We start from the raw sequence: 20586 nt of genomic DNA, 5'->3' as shown, positions 1-20586 counted from the left end.
TCGGCCACAGCTTTATAATCAACCTTAAACATGCTCAAAACCTCTAGAACTTCCACCACGAGTGGGTTGCCGCCCCGGCGGCGGGTGAAGCACCTTGCCAGCCTCCGGACTTTTCCCGGCGGGCAAATAGCCTTCTCCCTCCATTCAGGGGTCACGAACACTCCTCCACCGCCAGCTGTGACTTAAAAAAAGTATAATCAAAAATTCATCCAAAGAGGAAAACCGACATCAGAATCAAATAGGATAACAGAAATCCAAAGGAACAAAGCGGTATAACAGGAAGTGACCTTATAGGAAAAGGTTCCAAAAACTTGTTGTAATCAAAATTATTGTTATTATTATTTTACTTTTTTTTTTTAAACAGGGGTTTACAAAATATAAAAAAAAAAAAAACAAATATACACATACAATATAAGGGTGGGGAGCTTTCCCTTCCGACGGCTGCCACTAGTGTGAGGAAGGAAGATGAAGCGCAGTATATGGTCACCAAACCAGATATGGGGCAAAAATGTCGGGTCACAAATCCAGATATGGGGCAAAAATTTTAGTGACTGGAGTGACTATCTGACTCCGGTCGGCTCATTTAAGTGAATGAGATTTGGCGCCGGTCCGGACTGGGATAGGGGAGGGCCCGGTTTTGAAATTTCCCAGCCTGACCTGGCAGCCATAGTGACTAATCATCATGTGAATTCAGCCTTAGGATAAATATAAATTTATTGACAAAAAAACATATAATAATAATGCACATAGATACAAAAGTTGGATTGCTGCCAAACTGATAGTTATGTCTCAGGTAGATATGTAAGTTCTTTCAGGTGTAGTATGATTAGACATTAGGTTTTGCCACACAATGGCATATAAGTGCTTCCCCCACTACGCTATAAAATGGATCCCAGAAGCTCCTTTTGGGTAATGTACCTCTTGATGAGAAATCGTTGACTGCTAGACATGCCTCTATGATGCATTTAAAGACATTTTGCCTCGTTGACAGCCATTGAGAGGAAGAACATCATTCGACTTAGAGTAGCACAAGTGGATCTCATAGTTTTCCTGTTCACCATCCAAAAACAAATGGTGCCGTCATTACACACTCCTGTCTCTGCAAGGACCATTCCAGACTCTAAGCAAAAGAAAATTTGTTGTGATGCGCCCAATATCTGTCTTATTATTGACATCCAGCCATCACTGCCTTCATTTTCAGTGTTGTCATGAACGAGAAACCTGGACTTCTATGGTAGTGTCTGGATCCGATGACTTCAATCCTTTCTTTGTTCTTTGCCCCAACTGTTGGTGTGATGTCCGTTCTAGAGGGTCTGTTTTCTCATTTGTCTTTGCTCCCCCACGCCTACTGCCACGCAAAAGTAAAGCACTAGCCACGAGGAGGAGTTGGGTCACGGTCAGCCTTTGGAGCGTGTTGCTGAGGTGAGGGAAGGGGCTGCAGTGGGCGAGCATATCACTAATGAGACTGGTGGTAGTCGTGGTGAGGATTCTTAAAGGCATCATGGTGGATGTGGTGCAGGGGAACAAGTAGGCCACAATCACACATCAGAAGTGCTAACTGAGAGGAGTGGTGGGGACGATGAAGAAAAGTTTAAGGGGTGGATGTCAGCAGGCGTTCTGGTCCGAGCAGCTCAGGAGCAGGTGATGGTAACACTGGTGCTGGATCTGAAGGCTTGAGAAAAAAACATTCTAGAACAGGGGCACAGTCAGGTGTTGATGTAAGCAGCTACTTATGGTATCCTGCTGTGTGGAAATTCTTTACTATGCTACCAGATGAAGGAAAGCAGGCACGGTGCCGTATCTGCGGAGAGAAAGTGAGGCACAGGCAGGGTCCAAATTTAGGAATTAGGCCTCTACGTCAGCACCTCAAGTATCACAAAGCCTGGGTAGAAGTATACCGAGTCCACCAATGCCTGCTCTCACCTCACCTCTGTCTGCTGTACGCTGGCTACTACTAGTAACACCAATCCACCATCACCCTACTTCCATCCAGGCCTACATGTACACAACCCATCATCCACAATGAAAGGGATACTTTTTGGGATGCTTGGAAAAATCCATGCAGTCTTCTTCACTTGCTAGTCTAATCGCCTGTTACTACTCCCAAGAAAGGGATAATTTTTTGTATTCTGGGATAAAGCCACAGCGTTTTCCCATGCCTCCATGTGCATATTAACACTGGCAGGCATCTACCAACAACCAGAGATACTTTAAGCCCCTTTACTTTGTTGTGAATAAGCCTAAAAAATTGGTGGGCTGGAATAGTTACCATGGTTTACCGCAAATCGCCATAACTGAGCCTTAAAAACACTTTAAAACTACTTGAAAACACTCCTAACAGTGTTAGACAGGGATTTAGAGCTGTTAGGCCATGTTATCAACGTGTTTAGGGACTTATTTCATTGCCGGATTGAGTGGAACGGAGCCAAACTGAACTCACGATTTCGGAGTCTGGCGAACTGAAATTTCCAAAAGTTTGCTCAAATCTATTCATAGCATACTTTTTCTGAGAATTTGCCGTGAACTAATGTCTCCCTATTGTCCTTACATGACTGTACTAATTTACTAGTTTTGTATGATTCCAGGCATATGCCCTGTTAATTCCCCTCCCTCTTTTTATTGTGGTGCCCTTTCCGCTCTCCCCCCCCCCCCCCCCCTATTTTTTCTTTTTGTATCTCTTCCCTTTATAGTATTAAAATCAATAAGACATTTAAAGAGAAAAAGAAAACTACATAAGTCTGTGGGAATAAAAGGTAAAGGCTCCATATATTTTTTTAAAAGCTGCTGCTGACCCCAAAAATGCCCCCCAAATAAGAAAAAAATCACAAAGAAAATGGCATTGTAGGAATAGCATTGATATTCTTTTGATTTTTTTTTTTTTTTTTTTATAAACACGGGTAAGACCAGCCTTTCTTATATAATTTATATTTAATGCTGCATTAGGAGTATAATTCTATATTAGATAAAGACTAGTTTTTCTGAGCCCATTGCATAGTATCTGCATTCTTTCCAAAAATCACTCACTGCTGAATTGCTGGGTGCGTGGACAAAGGTCTGAGTATTTTTATCATCACATCATGTATTAGGTAATCCTAGTGCTGAGTGCATTTCAAAATAACCGGATAACATGCCAAAATTAGTCAGTGGAAACTTATTTGGTACATAGCCCCTAGTAATATGACCAGGAGGACACGAGCCAGGATCACCTGAGCCCATAGTGTATAAAAGAAGCCCCTCCGAGATCAGCAGCATTATCCTCTCCAGGAGAGACCAAGAGTGAACATGCTTCTTGCCTCAGCTCTTCTTCTCCTTCTCTTACTATGCCTGTTCTGGACAATACGGTTGAAAGGAAAATCTAAGGTCCATCCAAACCTGCCACCAGGTCCTCCTCCATTGCCAGTATTTGGTAACATTCTCCAGATAAAACCTCGGAGGCTCTTGCTCTCACTCCAACAGGTAAACCATGGGGTTAAGTGTATAAAGCTGGTTTTATACATATCAATAGCATAAAATGTTATGTAGATTGTTTTGAGGAATTGATGGGATTTTACATGGACCACTTTTGTCCATGGTTTGTATTGCAGCTCAGATTGACTTGGGATAACCCATGGACAAAAGCGGCATGTCTTTCTGTTTTGGCTTACTATGAATTCCGTCTACAAATCTACATTTCATTGGGATGTTATCTCCGAGAGGTCATTGATAAGGCATATGTTTGGAACCCCACTGATCACCAGAATAATGGGACAATGGTTCTATGCCCCTTTTACTTCTGGCTTAGAAGTCCTTCTGGAATGGGAAGGTAAATTACAAAAACCAAGGGCCGGAAGTGGGCACAACTTTTTCAAACCAGTTGTGAGTGGGTGTAACAGAGTAGCGGTCCATTTGGAGATGTGAGGAGACAAAATTAAGCAATAGGTGGGAACCGATTATGCTATGGTCCTAGAAAGTGTGGGGAAAAATATATACTGCGGGGGAGGTATCAAAATTTGTGTCAACCATTAAGGATTAAGATTTTAAAATAGTAGTAATTTACAAATGTGTTTATCGTTCTGGCACTAGTTGTTTAAAAAAAAAAAGTTTTTCACCCCTTTAAAGGCTATGGACACCTTTGCACGGTTTTATTTGTTTGCTAAACACAAAATTAATTAACTCTCCAAATTGGCGTTGTTAAACAGTTCCTTTTTAGCTGCTTCTAAGAAGAAAATCTGTCAGATAGACTGTCTGTTTTCTCATTGTTAGAGATAGTAGCATGGAGGGGAGGCCAAGTATGGACAGAAGGGAAAGAATCCATGGAGGGCAGATCACACAGGCTGTAAAGAGGGAGAAAAGCAGATACAAGGCCATTTGTGCATCTAAAAAAAAGAAGTAGCTTTGATTAAAAAAAAATTCTATAGTCCTGTGTCTACAGTTCATATGGAGTATATATGTGTATCCATGCTTACAGACTATGAACAAAACCCTGTGTAGTCTGATACTATAGTCATATTCCTTTCCATCTGTTATAATATATATATATATTACTGACGAGGGGCAAAAAAAACCAAAACAGCTGTCTGCAGATGGGTCAAAACTTCCCTTTTGGGGACTAGTCTGGCTTGGTATAAATCCCGTTCAGCTTTTTATATTCCTTAACAGGAGCTAAGCTGATACCAGGGAACACTACCTGAAAAGGTTGTGTAATGAGCTGCTTTGTATATATATATATATATATATATATATATATATATATATATGCACTAGCTAGATATGCACTAGCAAGCAGCAGGGACTAGAATGGTGTATTGAACTTAAAGGGGTACTCCGGTGAAAACCTTTTTTCTTTTAAATCAACTGGTGGCAGAAAGTTAAACATATTTGTAAATTACTTCTATTAAAAAATATTAATCCTTCCAGTACTTATTAGCTGCTGAATGCTACAGAGGAAATTCCTTTCTTTTTGGAACACTGATGACATTAGGAACACAGTGCTCTCTGCATTGCTGACAGACAGTGAAACAACAAAGCATGCTGGGAGTTGTAGTTTTGCAACAACATGAGGTACACTGGTTGACAATCACTGCCCAATTACAGCAGTCCTGACCTTGCCGGCCTAATCGTGACGCTGTTAGTTTGGGTCATTGCCCCGTGGTCCTGCCAGGACATGTCACCATAATATGAGCTGAGAAATGTGTCCATATTACACTGATATGAAGACTGACCACAAAAAACTAAGGCCTCGTTCACATTGCTGTTCGTATCTGACCCGTTAAGGGTCCGATCAGCTTTATTTATTTATTTTTTTATTTTTATCAGACAGTTTCTATCGGGTCCCAATGGACTCCACTTACTTGCATGGGGCCCGTCAGCTAAATTCCTGTAAACTTACCGGATCACTGAGATAAAAGTAGTCCTTCGGGCCGGATTGCCGACAGAACTCCGAATAGCAGAGCCCGACAGCAATGTGAACGAGGCCTAAGCCAAATCCCACTTTCTATCATTTTGGAGCTGGAAAAGCACCAGGGCAAACATGAGCCTGTGACATTGACCTAAAGCGATTTTTTTGAAGTGAGGTGCCGGGTCAAGGTCTTTGTTGTTTCTGTCAGCAATGGTGGTAAATATTTAACCTTTTGCACACCATGTAAAAAGGTTAAATGTGTTTAATAAATACATTGTTACTTTTTTACACCGTCTCCTCTGTGACTGTGATATCCACAAGGCAGCGCCATAAGCAGAACTATTTTTCCTGTACTGATCCTGCTGGACAATTCCTGACACAGACAGAGGTGTCAACAAAGAGCATTGTGCTCAGACTGGAAAGAGCTACACAACTTCCTCTGGAGTATATAGCAGCTGATAAGACTGTGTGTGACAACCTACTATCCTTACCAAACCCAGCTCGTTCTCCTTTCAATAATTAATGAGCAATAGCCAAACCGACAACTGTAGCTTTATATTAACTTTATAACGACTTTAACCACTGTAACAACCTTTTAACTCGTTCAACCTCTCATAAGGTTGCCAACCAGGGGAAGCACCCAGCCAGCCACCGGGCATATCAGCTTCCACCTCCGCTTCTCCATAGATGAACTCCCCTGTACTGCCAGCTGTGACTGGAAACAAAGCAAAACCGTACACAAATAAACAGACACCAAATAAGGGAAAACGTCTTCCTATTTTTTTTTATTTTTTTTTTTAAAGAGAGGTACAAAATCCAAAATCCGCTGGAGACCCCCGTGATCTTGCACGCAGCACCCTGTTACAATCAGTCCCCGGAGCACGTTCGCTGTCACGCCCCCTCCCATAGGCTTGCATTTGAGGGGGCGGAGTGTGACATCACACGTCACAATGCTCCGGCCCCCGTGATCGCCAGTAATCAGACCCGGAGCGAACATGCTCCGGGGACTGATTGTAAAGGGGTGCTGGATGCAAGATCACGGGGGTCCCCAGCAGCGGGACCCCCACGATCAGGAATCTTATCCCCTATCCTTTGGAAAGGGGATAAGATGTCTTAGTGCCAGAGTACCCCTTTATACTGAAAATTACCTGGGAGGGGAGGATCATTTCTTATAACAGAACAGGGTCGTCCTGCCCCCCTTGGTCATGTGACCACCTCATCTCCTACTTTACTGGCCATCACTAGAACCACCAGAGAGGGAGGGGGAAGAGGAGCCCTCGCTGTAACCCTTTCATTCACTGTCTCCTGCTACACCATACCCACAGTCTGTGGCCCCTAGACCTAGTTGGCCCTGAGCCACCCAGTACTGGAAGGCCTAAGACTTCTAAAAAGAAGTAATTTACAGATCTGTATAATTTTTTGGCAATAACTCATTTAAAAAAAAACTTTTTTTCCCCCCGAAGTACTCCTTTAATCTAAAATGTGTTTTTCTTTAAAGGTTAAGATGCAGAATTCCTTTTAGCTGTATATGTTTTAATCTTTTTTCCCAAAATGTAATGTGAATCTGTCACAGCCCGTTATAAATGGAGACATGGAAAATAAAATTCACCAAAAATTCTGAAACCTGATTTAAACCATAGGTCATTTTTTGATGGTTCATTTCCATTATGTGTATTTTGACCTCACTTGTGATTATTTCTGCAGTTCCAGGAAGAATATGGCCCAATATTCACCGTATATTTTGGATCCCGACCTGCTGTAATGCTTTGTGGGTATGATATGGTAAAAGAAGCCTTACTGGATAACAAGGACGTATTCAGTGGAAGAGGGAAGATGCCGTTGGCTGAATATGTTCTGAAGGGATATGGTAAGATGGCCGATCTATAGTTGTCCATTTGGAATTCTCTTGTCACCTTGTCATATTTACTAAGGGGGAGATTTATCAAAACATATCCATGCCCATAGCAACCAATCAGATCGCTTCTTTCATTTTTCCAAAGCCTCTCTAAAAAGGAAAGAAGCGATCTGATTGGTTGCTATGGGCAACTGCACCACTCTTCCTCTAGACATGTTTTGATAAATCTCCCCCTTTTAAAGCGGTGGAAAGCTTTTTTTTTTTCTTTTTTTTTTTTAAACTGGCTCCAGAAAGTTAAACAGATTTGTTAATTACTTCTATTAAAAAATCTTAATCCTTTCAATAATTATCAGCTGCTGAAGTTGAGTTGTTGTTTTCTGTCTGACAACAGTGCTCTCTGCTGACATCTCTGCTTGTCTCAGGAACTGCACAGTTTAGAAGAGGTTTTCTATGGGGATTTGCTTCTAAACTGGGCGGTTCCCGAGACACGTGTCATCAGAGAGCACTTAGACAGAAATGAACAACTCAACTTCAGCATATCATAAGTACTGAAAGGATTAATATTTTTTAATAGAAGTAATTTACAAATCTGTTTAACTTTCTGGAGCCAGTTGATATATATAAAAAAAAGTTTTTTCCTGGATAACCCCTTTAAACAGATTTGTAAATAACTTCTATTAAAAAATCTTAATCTTTCCAGTCCTTATTAGCTGCTGAATACAACAGAGGAAATTATTTTCTTTTTGGATCTCAGAGCTCTCTGCTGACATCACGAGCACAGTGCTCTCTGCTGACATCACAAACACAGTGCTCTCTGCTGACATCACGAGCACAGTGCTCTCTGCTGACATCTCTGTCCATTTTAAGAACTGTCCAGCATAGGAGAAAATCCCCATAGCAAACATTTATGGAACAGTCTACCTCAGGAACTGGTCACAGCAGGAACAATTAACAGCTTTAAAACAGGGTTAGATACATTCCTGGAACAAAATAACATTAATGCTTATGCAGAATTATAAAACTACATCCCTTCCCCTTATCCCCTTACACCCTTCACTTCAATTCCCTGGTTGGACTTGATGGACATATGTCTTTTTTCAACCATACTAACTGTGTAACTATGTAACCTATGCTGCTCTGGACAGTTCCTAAAATGGACAGAGATGTCAGCAGAGAGCACTGTGCTCGTGATGTCAGCAGAGAGCTCTGTGTTCCAAAAAGAAAAGAATTTCCTCTGTAGTATTCAGCAGCTAATAAGTACTGGAAGGATTAATATATTTTTTTTTAAATAGAAGTAATTTACAAATCTGTTTAACTTTCTGGCACCAGTTGATTTAAAAAAAAAAAAAAAGTTTTACACCGGAGTACCCCTTTAATGATTTACTTCTCCTCTAGGAATCATAGGCAGCAATGGCGAGCGCTGGAAACAAATGAGACGTTTTGCACTGACCACCCTTAGAAACTTCGGGATGGGTAAGAGGAGTATAGAAGAAAGAATCCAGGAGGAGGCGCAATTTCTTGTGGAGGAATTCAGCAAAATGGAAGGTATGGAATCTTTTAATGCTTCTTACCTGTTTCCTATGTCACGCAGCTGGTCATTTTTGGGGTGGCGATTGGTAATACTTATTTTCTATTTGTTTTCAGTTTGTATCAAGATTTAGATTGACATTTATCAATGTTTGCTTATGTATCTTTTTTTTTTAGTAATTTTTTCCTTACTTTTTTTTTGCTTATGTGCGACTTATTTATCATCTGGTTTCAGCCTGTTGATAATTTTCTTTCACGTAAACAATTTTTTCCTTTTTTCCTTTGGTAGAAGCTTTTTCTGCTCCATGTTTGAGCTGGAGTAAATTTAGTCTATTTTTAACCCTGTTGCGACTTTTTTTTTTTTTGCGCAGTTGCGACTGTCGCAGTTAATAAATACCTGACTACCCGTAGTCCATTTTAAAATTATTAATACGTAGTTAATTTTTGGAAAACCTGCTTTTCTCGCTTTCCAGTCAAAATGTCGCACGAAAAATCGCGTAGTTGCAGTTGCGACAATTTTGCGACAATTATAGTAAAGAAAACCTGACTAAACCCGTTGATAAATGTCCATAATAGAGTAAAACCAAGGAAGACGTTGGTAGTAGGCCTCAGATCTCCTTTCATTATCTACGCCGGGGTGCCTCCAGCTGTTGCAAAACTACAATTCCCAGCATGCCCGGACAGCCAACGGCTGTCCAGGCATGCTGGGAATTGTAGTTTTGCAACAGTAAACTGGTGAACGTTTTTACTTATCAGGACTGAAGAAGTTGAATGTGATATGTATAGGAAGGCATTGTTGAGACCCTTTACTTTATTATTTGTAATCCTTTGCTTTATAAATGGACAGAATCCATAATTTTTTTAACAAAAAAATCCTAAACAACCCTTTCCATCTTTCTTCTAAACATGCAGTGCTAGAACTGCATACAATAGAGGTTAAAGGGGTACTCCGGTGGAAAACATTTTTTATTTTTTTTTTATAAATCAACGGGTGCCAGAAAGTTAAACAGATTTGTAAATTACTTCTATTAAAAAAAATCTTAATCCTTCCAGTACTAATCAGCTGCTGGATACTACAGAGGAAATTATTTTCTTTTTGGAACACAGAGCTCTCTGCTGACATCACAAGCACAGTGCTCTCTGCTGACATCTCTGTCCATTTTAGGAACTGTCCCTATGTTTGCAATGGGGATTTTCTGCTACTCTGGACAGTTCTTAAAATGGACAGAGATGTCAGCAGAGAGCACTGTGGTCATGATGTCAGCAGAGAGCTCTGTGTTCCAAAAAGAAAAGAATTCCCACTGTAGTATTCAGCAGCCAATAAGTACTGGAAGGATTAAGATTTTTTTTATTGAAGTTATTTACAAATCTGTTTAATTTTCTGGCACCAGTTGATTTATAACAACAGTGCTCTCTGCTGACATCTCTGTCCATTTTAGCAACCATGCATAGCAGATGTATGCTAAGGGCAGCATGGTGGCTCAGTGGTTAGCACTGCTGCCTTGCAGTGCTGGGGACTTGGGTTCAAACCCCACTAAGGACAACAATAAATAAAGCGTTATTATTATTATTATAAGAATGTCAGCAGAGAGAACTGTGCTCGTGATGTCATCAGAGAGCATTCCAAAAAGATAAGAATTTCCTCTGAAGTATTCAGCAGCTAATAAGTACAGGAAGGATTAAGATTTTTTAATAGAAGTAATTTACAAATATGTTTAACTTTCTGCCACCAATTGATTTAAAAGAAAAAAGGTTTTCACCGGAGTACCCCTTTAACCAACTGATGCCAGAAAGTTATACAGATTTGTAAATTACTTCTATTAAAAAAATCTTAACCCTTCCAGTACTTATCAGCTGCTGTATACTACAGAGAAAGTTATTTTCTTTTTTGAATTTCTTTTCTGTTTGACCACAGTGCTCTCTGCTGACACCTCTGTCCGTATCAGGAACTGTCCGGAGCAGGATAGGTTTGCTATGGGGATTTTCTCCTGCTCTGGTCAGTTCCTGACACAGACAGAGGTGTCAGCAGAGAGCACTGTGGTCAGACAGAAAGGCAATTCAAAAAGAAAAGAACTCTCTCTCTGGAGCATACAGCAGCTGATAAGTACTGAAAGGATTAAGATTTTTAAATAGAAGTAAATTACAATTCTGTTTAACTTTCTGGCACCAGTTGATTTAAAAAAAAATTTCTTCAGCGGAGTACCCCTTTAACTCAAGAGACAAGAGATGAGCCTCAATAATGGCTTATTCCAGTGGTCTCCAACCTGCGGACCTCCGGATGTTGCAAAACTACAACTCCCAGCATGCCCGGACAGCCAACGGCTGTCCGGGCATGCTGGGAGTTGTAGTTTTGCAACATCTGGAGGTCTGCAGGTTGAAGACCACTGGCTTATTCTTTGCTAAATAATATTATTAATATAAGTTTTTTTTTTAATATGTCTCCATAGGGAAATTGTTTGACCCTACTTTTCTCCTTGGCTGTGCTGTATCCAACATCATCTGCTCCATTGTTTTTGGCAAGAGGTTTAGTTACAGTGATGAACATTTTCTGTCTCTTCTCAAGAATATCACTGGGGTCATTCGTTTCATGAATTCTGGATGGGGTATGGTGAGTAGAAGTCTTTGCTTTTTGTTGTTTTTGTAGTTTACCTCTAAGGCTGGGTTCACACTACGGAATCTCTGGGCAGAATTTCTGCTGGAGATTTAGCCGGCGGCACTAAGACCGCATGGACTGCATTGCCGTCCCCATAGACGGCAATGCATTTTTGGGTAGATCTTTTGGGAGATCTGCTCAGAAATGCATATACATCTATGGGGACGTGCTGCCATCTTGATCTCTGGCAGAAATTCTGCCCAGAAATTCCACAGTGTGAACCCAGCCTTAGGGTCTTTTCACATGGCAGAATATCCGCTTGCTGAAATTCAGAAGTTTGAATGGGAACGCGGAATCCCATAGAAGTCTATGGGCTTTAATTTGAGGCTGAATTCTACCGTGTGAATAGACCTTAAAGGGGTACTCAGGTGGAAAACTTTTTTTTTTTTTAAATCAACTGGTGCCAGAAAGTTAAACAGATTTGTAAATGACTTCTATTAAAAAATCTTAATCCTTCTAGTACTTATTAGCTGCTGAATACTACAGAGGAAATTCCTTTCTTTTAGGAACACAGAGCTCTTTGCTGACATCATGACCACAGTGCTCTCTGCTGACATCTCTGTTCATTTTAGGAACTGCCCAGAGCAGCATATGTTTGCTATGGGGATTTCCTTCTACTCTGGACAGTTCTTAAAATGGACAGAGGTGTCAGCAGACAGCTCTGTGTTCCAAAAAGAAAATAATTTCCTCTGTAGTATTCAGCAGCTAATAAGTACTAGAAGGATTAAGATTTTTTTTAACAGAAGTAATTTACAAATCTGTTTAACTTTCTGGCACCAGTTGATTAAAAAAAATAATAATAATGATACTTTTCCACCAGAGTACCCCTTTAAGGGTAGGTCACACGTGCTGTATTTTGCTGCGTATTTGCTGCTGCGTATTTTGTTACTCATTGACTCCAAGTGGTAGAAAAATACCCAACAGGAAATACGCAGCAAATATGACAGGTGTGACCCTACCCTAAAGATGACCTTCGCTATAAGATTGAATATTGATACTTTCTGTAAAGTTCCTGTTCTCTCATTTCCATAACCAACTTTCATATTGCAGATTTTCTACTACTTCCATGGACTTTTGAGCCATATTCCTGGTCCTCACCAGAAAGGTATTCAGCATCTAATCGACCTGAAAGCATTCGTCCAAGAGAGGGTAGATGAGAGTATGAACACCCTCAACACGGACACTACACGCCACTTTATTGACTGTTTTCTGGTCAAGATGCAAAAGGTAAAAGACTCTTTTGTTAAGGTGTTTCTCTTTAAAGGGGTACTCTGGTGGGGAAAAAAATGTTTTTAAATCAACTGGTGCCAGAAAGTTAAACAGATTTGTAAATTACTTCTATTTAAAAATCTTAATCCTTCCAGTACTTAACAGCTGCTGTATACTACAGAGGAAGTTCTTTTCTTTTCTGTCTGACCACAGTGCTCTCTGCTGACACCTCTGTCCATGTCAGGAACTGTCCAGAGCAGGAGCAACCCCCCCCCCATAGGAAACCTCTCCTGCTCTGGACAGTGCCTGACATGGACAGCGGTGTCAGCAGAGAGCACTGTGGTCAGACAGAAAAGAAAATCAAAAAGAAAAGAACTCCTTGTGGAACATGCAGCAGCTGATAAGGACTGGAAGGATTAAGAGTTTTAAATAGAAGTGGTTTACAAATCTGTTTCCAAAATTGTTTGCCACCGGAGTACCCCTTTAAACGCTTTCATTAAAGGGGTGATCCACGATTCTTCAAAAACAGCACCACCCCTGTCCTCGGGTTGTGTGTGGTATTGCATCTCCCTTTCATTAAAGGGAATAGAGCCAAATTGTAATACCACACATAACCTGAGGAAAGGTGGGGTGCTGTTGTTGGAAGAAATGAGCTCTGTTTTTCTATTTCTAGATAAAATAGAGGGTTTATTGGGTAATCTCACGCTCTTATATGTATAATCTCTATTAGATTCTTTCATGACCAGGGATCATAATTGTTGGCTATTTCCTCAGATGTGACTATGAAACATGTTTTCCGCGTACAAACATCTGTTCTTTGTCTGTACAGGATGAAAAGAATCCAGACTCAGAATTCCAGAACGAGAACATTGTAGCTTCTTCCATAAACTTGTTCTCTGCTGGGACAGAGACTACCAGTACCACCCTTCGATATGGCTTCCTCGCTCTCCTAAAATATCCTGAAATTCAAGGTACAGTTAAAGGGGTACTCCGCTGCTCAGCGTTTGGAACAAACTGTTCCGAACGCTGGAGCTGGCATCGGGAGCTTGTGATGTCATAGCCCCGCCCCCTCATGACACCACACCCTGCACCCTCAATGCAAGTCTATGGGAGGGGGCGTGACAGCCGTCACGCCCCCTCCCATAGACTTGCATTGAGGGGGCGGGGTATGACGTCATGAGCTCCCGACATCGGCTCCAGCGTTCGGAACAGTTTAAAGGGGTTATCCAGGGAAAAACTTTTTTTTATACATCAACTGGCTCCAGAAAGTTAAACAGATTTGTAAATTACTTAAGATAAAAATCTTAATCCTTTCAGTACTTATGAGCTTCTGAAGTAAAGGTTGTTCTTTTCTGTTTAAGTGCTCTCTGATGACACCTGTCTCGGGAAACGCCCAGTTTAGAAGAGGTTTGCTATGGGGATTTGCTTCTAAACTGGGCGGTTCCCGAGACACGTGTCATCAGAGAGGACTTAGACAGAAAAGAACAACCTTAACTTCAGAAGCTCATAAGTACTGAAAGGATTAAGATTTTTTTAAAAGAAGTAATTTACAAATCTGTTTAACTTTCTGGAGCCAGTTGATATATATATATAAAAAAAAAAGTTTTTTCCTGGATAACCCCTTTAAGATGACATGTACACTTGGATTTTATTTCCCTCCAGTAATGATGCAGACCAAATAACTTGACATTTATACCCTTTGTAGCCAAAATCCAGGATGAAATTGATCATGTGATAGGGGATCGTTGCCCGTCAGCAGAAGACCGAAACAAAATGCCCTACACTGAAGCGGTCATCTGTGAAATCCAGCGATTCAGTGACATTGTTCCCACAGGGGTCCCCCACTCCACTACAGAGGACATCTCATTTCATGGCTATACTATCCCTAAGGTAATGACTGCAGCTTGAGATAAAGAAATGATGGACCTGGGCACACCTTTCTCCTGAATGTAATGCTAAGTTCACACAGATTTTGAGATGCAGGTATGGTGTACGGTCACATTTGAATAGTGCCGTGAAACATGCCCCAGATGTATGCATATGTTTGGGTATTTCCTGACCCATATGATAGATGTACAACCCAAGCATAATATGAACCAAACCTGGGAGCCAGAAATGTGGTTAGTGCCACAGTATATAGGTCACCTGGTGCATTTTAGGGGGTTAAATGGGTATTTCAGGAAAAAACTTTTTTTCTTATATCAACTGGTTCCAGAAAGTTAAACAGATTTGTAAATTACTTCTATAAAAAAAATCTTAATCCTTTCAATAATTATCAGCTGCTGAAGTTGAGTTGTTGTTTTCTGTCTGGAAACATTGCTCTCTGCTGACATCTCTGCTTGTCTCGGGAACTGCACAGAGTAGAAGAGGTTTACTATGGGGATTTGCTTCTAAACTGGGCGGTTCCCGAGACACGTGTAATAAGAGAGCACTTAGATAGAAAAGAACGACTCAACAACTTCTGCAGCTCATAAGTATTGGAAGGATTAAATTTTTTTAAATAGAAGTAATTTATAAATCTGTTTAACTTTCTGGAGCCAGTTGATATATATATATATATATATATATATATATATATATATATATATATATAATTCCCCTGGAATACCCCTTTAACACTGTTTTCTTGCACTACCAAAGTTGGGTTTGCATCTAATCAAGGATAATATCTACAGGTTCCCACCAAGTGTTTGTAGATTGTTCAAAGACAATGTTGTGAATGAGGACAATCTCTGTACAGCTCTGCAGAATATAAAGGCACTATATGTCCAACATCAACATAATGGTACATTGCAATGTCAGGAAAGCTCTGTTAAAAGGGTTCTCCGGAGGATTTTTTTAGTTTTTTTTTTCAAATCAACTGGTGCTAGAAATTTAAACAGATTTGTAAATTACTTCTATACAAAAATCTTAATCCTTCCAGTACTTATCAGCTGCTGTATGCTACAGAGGAAGTTGTGTAGTTCGGTCTAGTCTGACCACAGTGCTCTCTGCTGATACCCCTATGTGAAGAAATGTCCAGAGTAGAAGCAAATCCCCATAGCAAACAACTCATGCTCTGGACAGTTCCTGACATGGACAGAGGTGTCAGCAGAGAGCACTGTGGTCAGACTGAAAAGAACTACACAACTTCCTCTGTAGTATACAACAGCTGATAAGTACTGGAAGGGTTAAGATTTTTTAATAGGAGTAATTTACAAATCTGTATAACTTTCTAGCACCAGTTGATTTGAAAAAAAAAAAATATTTTCCACAGTAGTACCCCTTTAAGATCTATAATTGATCTAATCCCATTCTTTCATTATTTTCAGGGCACAGATGTGTTCATGTTATTGACTACTGTACTGAAGGATCCTAAACAGTTTCCACAGCCAGAGGTCTTCTCACCAGAACGGTTCCTGGATGACATGGGTGCATTAAAGAAACATCCAGCTTTAATGCCATTTTCTGCAGGTAAAATGCCTTTTGTGTTTAGTGAAGATACATTATCTTAAAGTGTACCGGCCATTTGCACTCTGGCTCTGTACACTAAGGACAAGCAGGGCCCTGTAAACTGAGGACAAGCGTGGCTCTGTACACTGAGGACAAGCAGGGCTCTGTACACTGAGGACAAGCAGGGCTCTGTACAGTAAGGACAAGCAGGGCTCTGTACAGTGAGGACAAGCAGGGCTCTGTACAGTGAGGACAAGCAGGGCTCTGTACAGTGAGGACAAGCAGGGCTCTGTACAGTGAGGACAAGCAGGGCTCTCTGTACACTGAGGACAAGCAGGGCTCTGTACACTGAGGACAAGCAGGGCTCTGTACACTGAGGACAAGCAGGGTTCTGTACACTGAGGACAAGCAGGGCTCTGTAGACTGAGGACAAGCAGGGCTCTGTACACTGAGGACAAGCAGGGTTCTGTACACTGAGGACAAGCAGGGCTCTGTACACTGAGGACAAGCAGGGCTCTGTACACTGAGGACAAGCAGGGCTCTGTACAGTGAGGACAAGCAGGGCTCTCTGTACACTGAGGACAAGCAGGGCTCTGTACACTGAGGACAAGCAGGGCTCTGTACACTGAGGACAAGCAGGGCTCTGTACACTGAGGACAAGCAGGGCTCTGTACACTGAGGACAAGCAGGGCTCTGTACACTGAGGCTCTATGACATGCCCCCGGCTCACACAGCAGACTGATTGATAAGTCTGGAGCCTTCACAGAGCGATGCTTGTCCGACCACACTTTTTGTTTTGTCTCTACACAAATAGGCAATAGCTGCAGGGACATACATTTTCATCCAAAAATTAACAAATTTTTTGACCAATGTATATTACTAAATATACAAACAATATTATCTGCATCAATTAAAAAGTTTTTGCGAATGACAGATATTCTTTAACAAACCACTCATTTACCTGGAAGGTCCTTGAAGTATGTGACATTGAATTGTGTCTACCTTTAACTGCTACATATAGAATTCATCTTAAAGTTGAGAACTTTTGAATTTAAATCTCATATTAATGTATTTTTTCCTTTTGTAGGAAAGCGAATTTGTGTGGGAGAAGGCTTAGCTCGTATGGAACTCTTCCTTTTCTTGACCTCACTCCTCCAGAAGTTTACCCTAACCACGGTGGCATCTTCAGATGACATAGACTTAAGTCCGGAGTTTAGCAGTGCCGGCAATACGCCCCGTTCCTACAACATGTCTGTAGTCCCCCGTCACTAGCAGTTCACATTGCAACTACCTGTTTTATATTTTATTTTTATATGAATAATTAGAATAACATTACTATATTTATTGTGAGAGATTTTTGTAATATAAGTTAGAAGATTTTTTTTAGTTGTTTTCAATCTTTATTCATTAATGAGTTCAAATTTAAAGAAATTTGTCCTTGCTTTAAAGATAGGTCAAAGAAAGAAAGAGGGAGACCCCACAAGGCGCCTAGCGCATTATCCCTGATAGATCAAATAAAGCAGATGGATGGTATGTGCTCACCTGGAGCGCAAAGAATATGCGCATATAACCCAAAGCAATGGGCAAAAGGCGTTCTATAGATTCCCCTGGAGGAGTTGCGAAGCTGTGGGAAGGTGGATAAGGGCTGGTGTCCGTCCACAAATAATAAGCTAAAAGCAGTAAAAAAAAGTTCCCCTCTAGGCGCAAAACCGTCTCCGGATGGAATCAAGTTGTATGATGATTTAGAATTAAAATTATTTTTATTTAAATCTAAAACCAATTACTCGTTTTGGGTATGCACCCTTCCTCAGATTGGCATCGCCAATCTGAGGAAGGGTGCATACCCGAAATGCGTAATTGGTTTTAGATTTAAAAAAAAGAATTTTAATTCTAAATCATCATTGAATTTGATTCCATCCGGAGAGGATTTTGCGTCTAGAGGGGAACTTATTTTTACTGCTTTTTGGTTTATAGATAGGCACTTCCTGACCAACAGGTATTTTATTGGTTGACCACTAAGCAGAGCCCGGACTCTCCCTCGGCCCCTTAGGTGTGATACCTGCTGGAGGGACATTTACTCATAGAATTGTCTCCTATCACCTTAAACGGAAGCACTCATCATCTCCAGGCACCAAATGCAATATGAGAAGTTCGGATGAAGAACCCAATTGGTTGACCCAAAAAATTGTGTTATCCAAATAGTTTATGTTTCAGCTTTTCTAGTCCAGAAATTGTATTTTACTCCCCAATTGCACTCTTAGTGATTGCCTACCCCTCATCCGAGCCCCCCTTCCACGAACTTTCAGAAAAAAGGGGCTTCTTTAAGGCTTCTGCTCATTTGAATTCACAATATACAGCACACCCAGTTGTCTGACCCACCACAGGGTAATACCGTATTTTCCGCCCTATAGGACGCACCGGCACATAAGACGCACCCATTTTTAAAGGTGCAAAATCTAGAAAAAAAAGATTCTGAACCAAACAGTGATCTTCAACCTGCGGACCTCCAGATGTTGCAAAACTTCAACTCCCAGCATGCCCGGACAGCCGTTGGCTGTCCGGGCATGCTGGGAGTTGTAGTTTTGCAACATCTGGAGGTCCGCAGGTTGAAGAGTACTGGTATTGGAGGTTATACTTACGTGTCCCCGCTGCTCCGGACCTGTCACCCGTCGTCATCGCTGCCCTGGATTTTGTTCCATCGCTGTGACCGCATCCCCGGGGTGTCCCCGACGCTCCGGACGTCTTCTTCCCCGGGATCCATGCTCTCGTGCGCGACGACGTGATGACGTCGAAGGAGAGCGCCGCCATGCAGGGATCCCGGCACGGAGCAGACACCGAGGAGGCAGGTAAAGTCCCTCCCGGTGTCCTGTAAGCTGTTCGAGATGCCGCGATTTCACCGCGGCGGTCCCGAACAGCTGGACTTAGCAGCCTGGTTAGTGTCACTTTCGCTTCAGACGTGGCGGTCAGCTTTGATCGCCGCGTCTGAATGGTTAATACAGGGCATCACCGCGATCGGTGATGTCCTGTATTAGCCGCGGGTTCCGGCCGTTGATGGCCGCAGGGACCGCCGCGATAGGTGTGTATTCGCCGTATAAGACGCACCAACTTTTACCCCCCAGTTTTGGGGAAGAAAAAGTGCGTCTTATACAGCGAAAAATACGGTAGTTAACATTTCCCCCAAACATCAGAACACTATACATTGGCTATTTAGTCTTATTAGTTGATGCTTTTGGTCTGGGCTTAAATTGTAACATTTTTTATTTTTGTTCTTGATACCAAGCACATCAAAAAGAATGTTGTTATTGTTATTGTTGTTGTATGTTTGTTGTTCAAAAATGTGTTAAATTGATATTAACAATGAAAGACTATTAACCTGACGTTTCTAGAGAACATTTTAACTACATTGAGAATGTATGTCTGCCTTAGGAGATGGACAAGAAAACAATGTCTTTTTTTATTATGTGCAAATTGAATTTTCTAAAAACGTTTTGGGTTTTTCTAAAATAAAATGTTTTTTTTTGCTTTGAACATTTGTGATTATTAAATTTATTGACTGGCAGGGTAATAGGAAGCAGCAGAGGAGGATTAGTAAATAAGTAGCATTAGTAAGTAGTGTAAACTTACATTTTACTTACATTCCACATGGACATTCTGCCGTGTGTACATACCCTAAGTCTTTTAGTCTATCACCAGCTCCACATCTTGTCTCACAGTGGCTATACATAGCCCTTCCTGAGCACCTCCACTCAGGCTACCTAGACCTCTAAGGCCCCTTTAACACTATCCATTCATTTGTTTTAAAGATCCGTTATAATGTTCCGTTATGAAAACCCTGAAAATCGTCAGTTAAATGGTTGTTACAAAATCCCATTGTGGTGTTCCAGTACAGAATCTGGTTCTGTACAGTCCTAAAGTTTCCTCAGGTAGAGTCCCTTAAGTCCACAGGGCTCTCCTGCAGGGTCCCCCTACGTCATTATATGGTATTGCATTGTATATTGAGTATGTACATATACATTATATGTTAGGTTGTTTGGATGTTTACACTGTATAGGACCTTCCTAAGGTCAAGTGATCTGTCATGTGATCACATGATATACCCAGAGTTCCAGAGGTACAGGTAACCACAGGCAACCAGCTACCAATGGGCTTTAGTCCAGCCCCCTGATATATAAGGGGCTGTAGTCTCCACATTTGCTCTCTTCAAGCAAAGCAAACACAAGCCCTGTACAAGTCAAGTCCAGAATAGCTAGGCCGAATACATACAACCATATCCTGGCGTCACGAACACTAGGGGTCAACAACATCTTGCCCCAGGGGTTAATACCATCTGGCCCCGCTACCTACACTGCTACATCCCGTGGTCCCGCCTTAACACCGGTGGCTCACCACACCATTATAGTCTATGGGATTTTTACATTATCCGTTTTAACCCATCATAGCCCGTTATTAATAACGGATGTTAAGCCTCTGTTTCTAGCTTTCTGTTTATCTCACTGTGGCCTACCCTGACCCTGGCCTGTTCAATGACTATGC

At 41.3% G+C, this 20586-nt stretch overlaps 1 protein-coding gene across 1 annotated transcript; it reads left to right on the top strand.

The window, feature by feature from the left end:
• Positions 1-3242: 3242 nt before the first annotated feature.
• On the top strand, positions 3243-17728 carry LOC130291616 (cytochrome P450 2C20-like). Its single transcript, XM_056540579.1, has 9 exons — positions 3243-3456; positions 7082-7244; positions 8628-8777; positions 11207-11367; positions 12463-12639; positions 13451-13592; positions 14327-14511; positions 15933-16074; positions 17141-17728. The coding sequence occupies exons 1-9, from the start codon at positions 3283-3285 to the stop codon at positions 17323-17325; spliced, it is 1479 nt and encodes a 492-aa protein (XP_056396554.1). The 5' UTR covers positions 3243-3282; the 3' UTR covers positions 17326-17728.
• The last annotated feature ends 2858 nt before the right edge of the window (positions 17729-20586 follow it).

Source organism: Hyla sarda, chromosome 9 (assembly GCF_029499605.1).
Source record: "Hyla sarda isolate aHylSar1 chromosome 9, aHylSar1.hap1, whole genome shotgun sequence".
NCBI lineage: Eukaryota > Metazoa > Chordata > Amphibia > Anura > Hylidae > Hyla > Hyla sarda.
Note: the sequence above shows the minus strand (reverse complement) of the source record. Positions and strands in the feature narration are given on the sequence as shown.

What these genes read in the sequence shown, in the direction of transcription:
- LOC130291616 (XM_056540579.1), top strand. Translation starts at nt 3,283, where the DNA reads ATGCTTCTTGCCTCAGCTCTTCTTCTCCTTCTCTTACTATGCCTGTTC. An exon ending in TTCTGGTCAAGATGCAAAAG is followed by an intron (nt 12,640 to 13,450) that starts GTAAAAGACTCT and finishes TTGTCTGTACAG; the next exon opens with GATGAAAAGAATCCAGACTC. An exon ending in TTTAATGCCATTTTCTGCAG is followed by an intron (nt 16,075 to 17,140) that starts GTAAAATGCCTT and finishes TTCCTTTTGTAG; the next exon opens with GAAAGCGAATTTGTGTGGGA.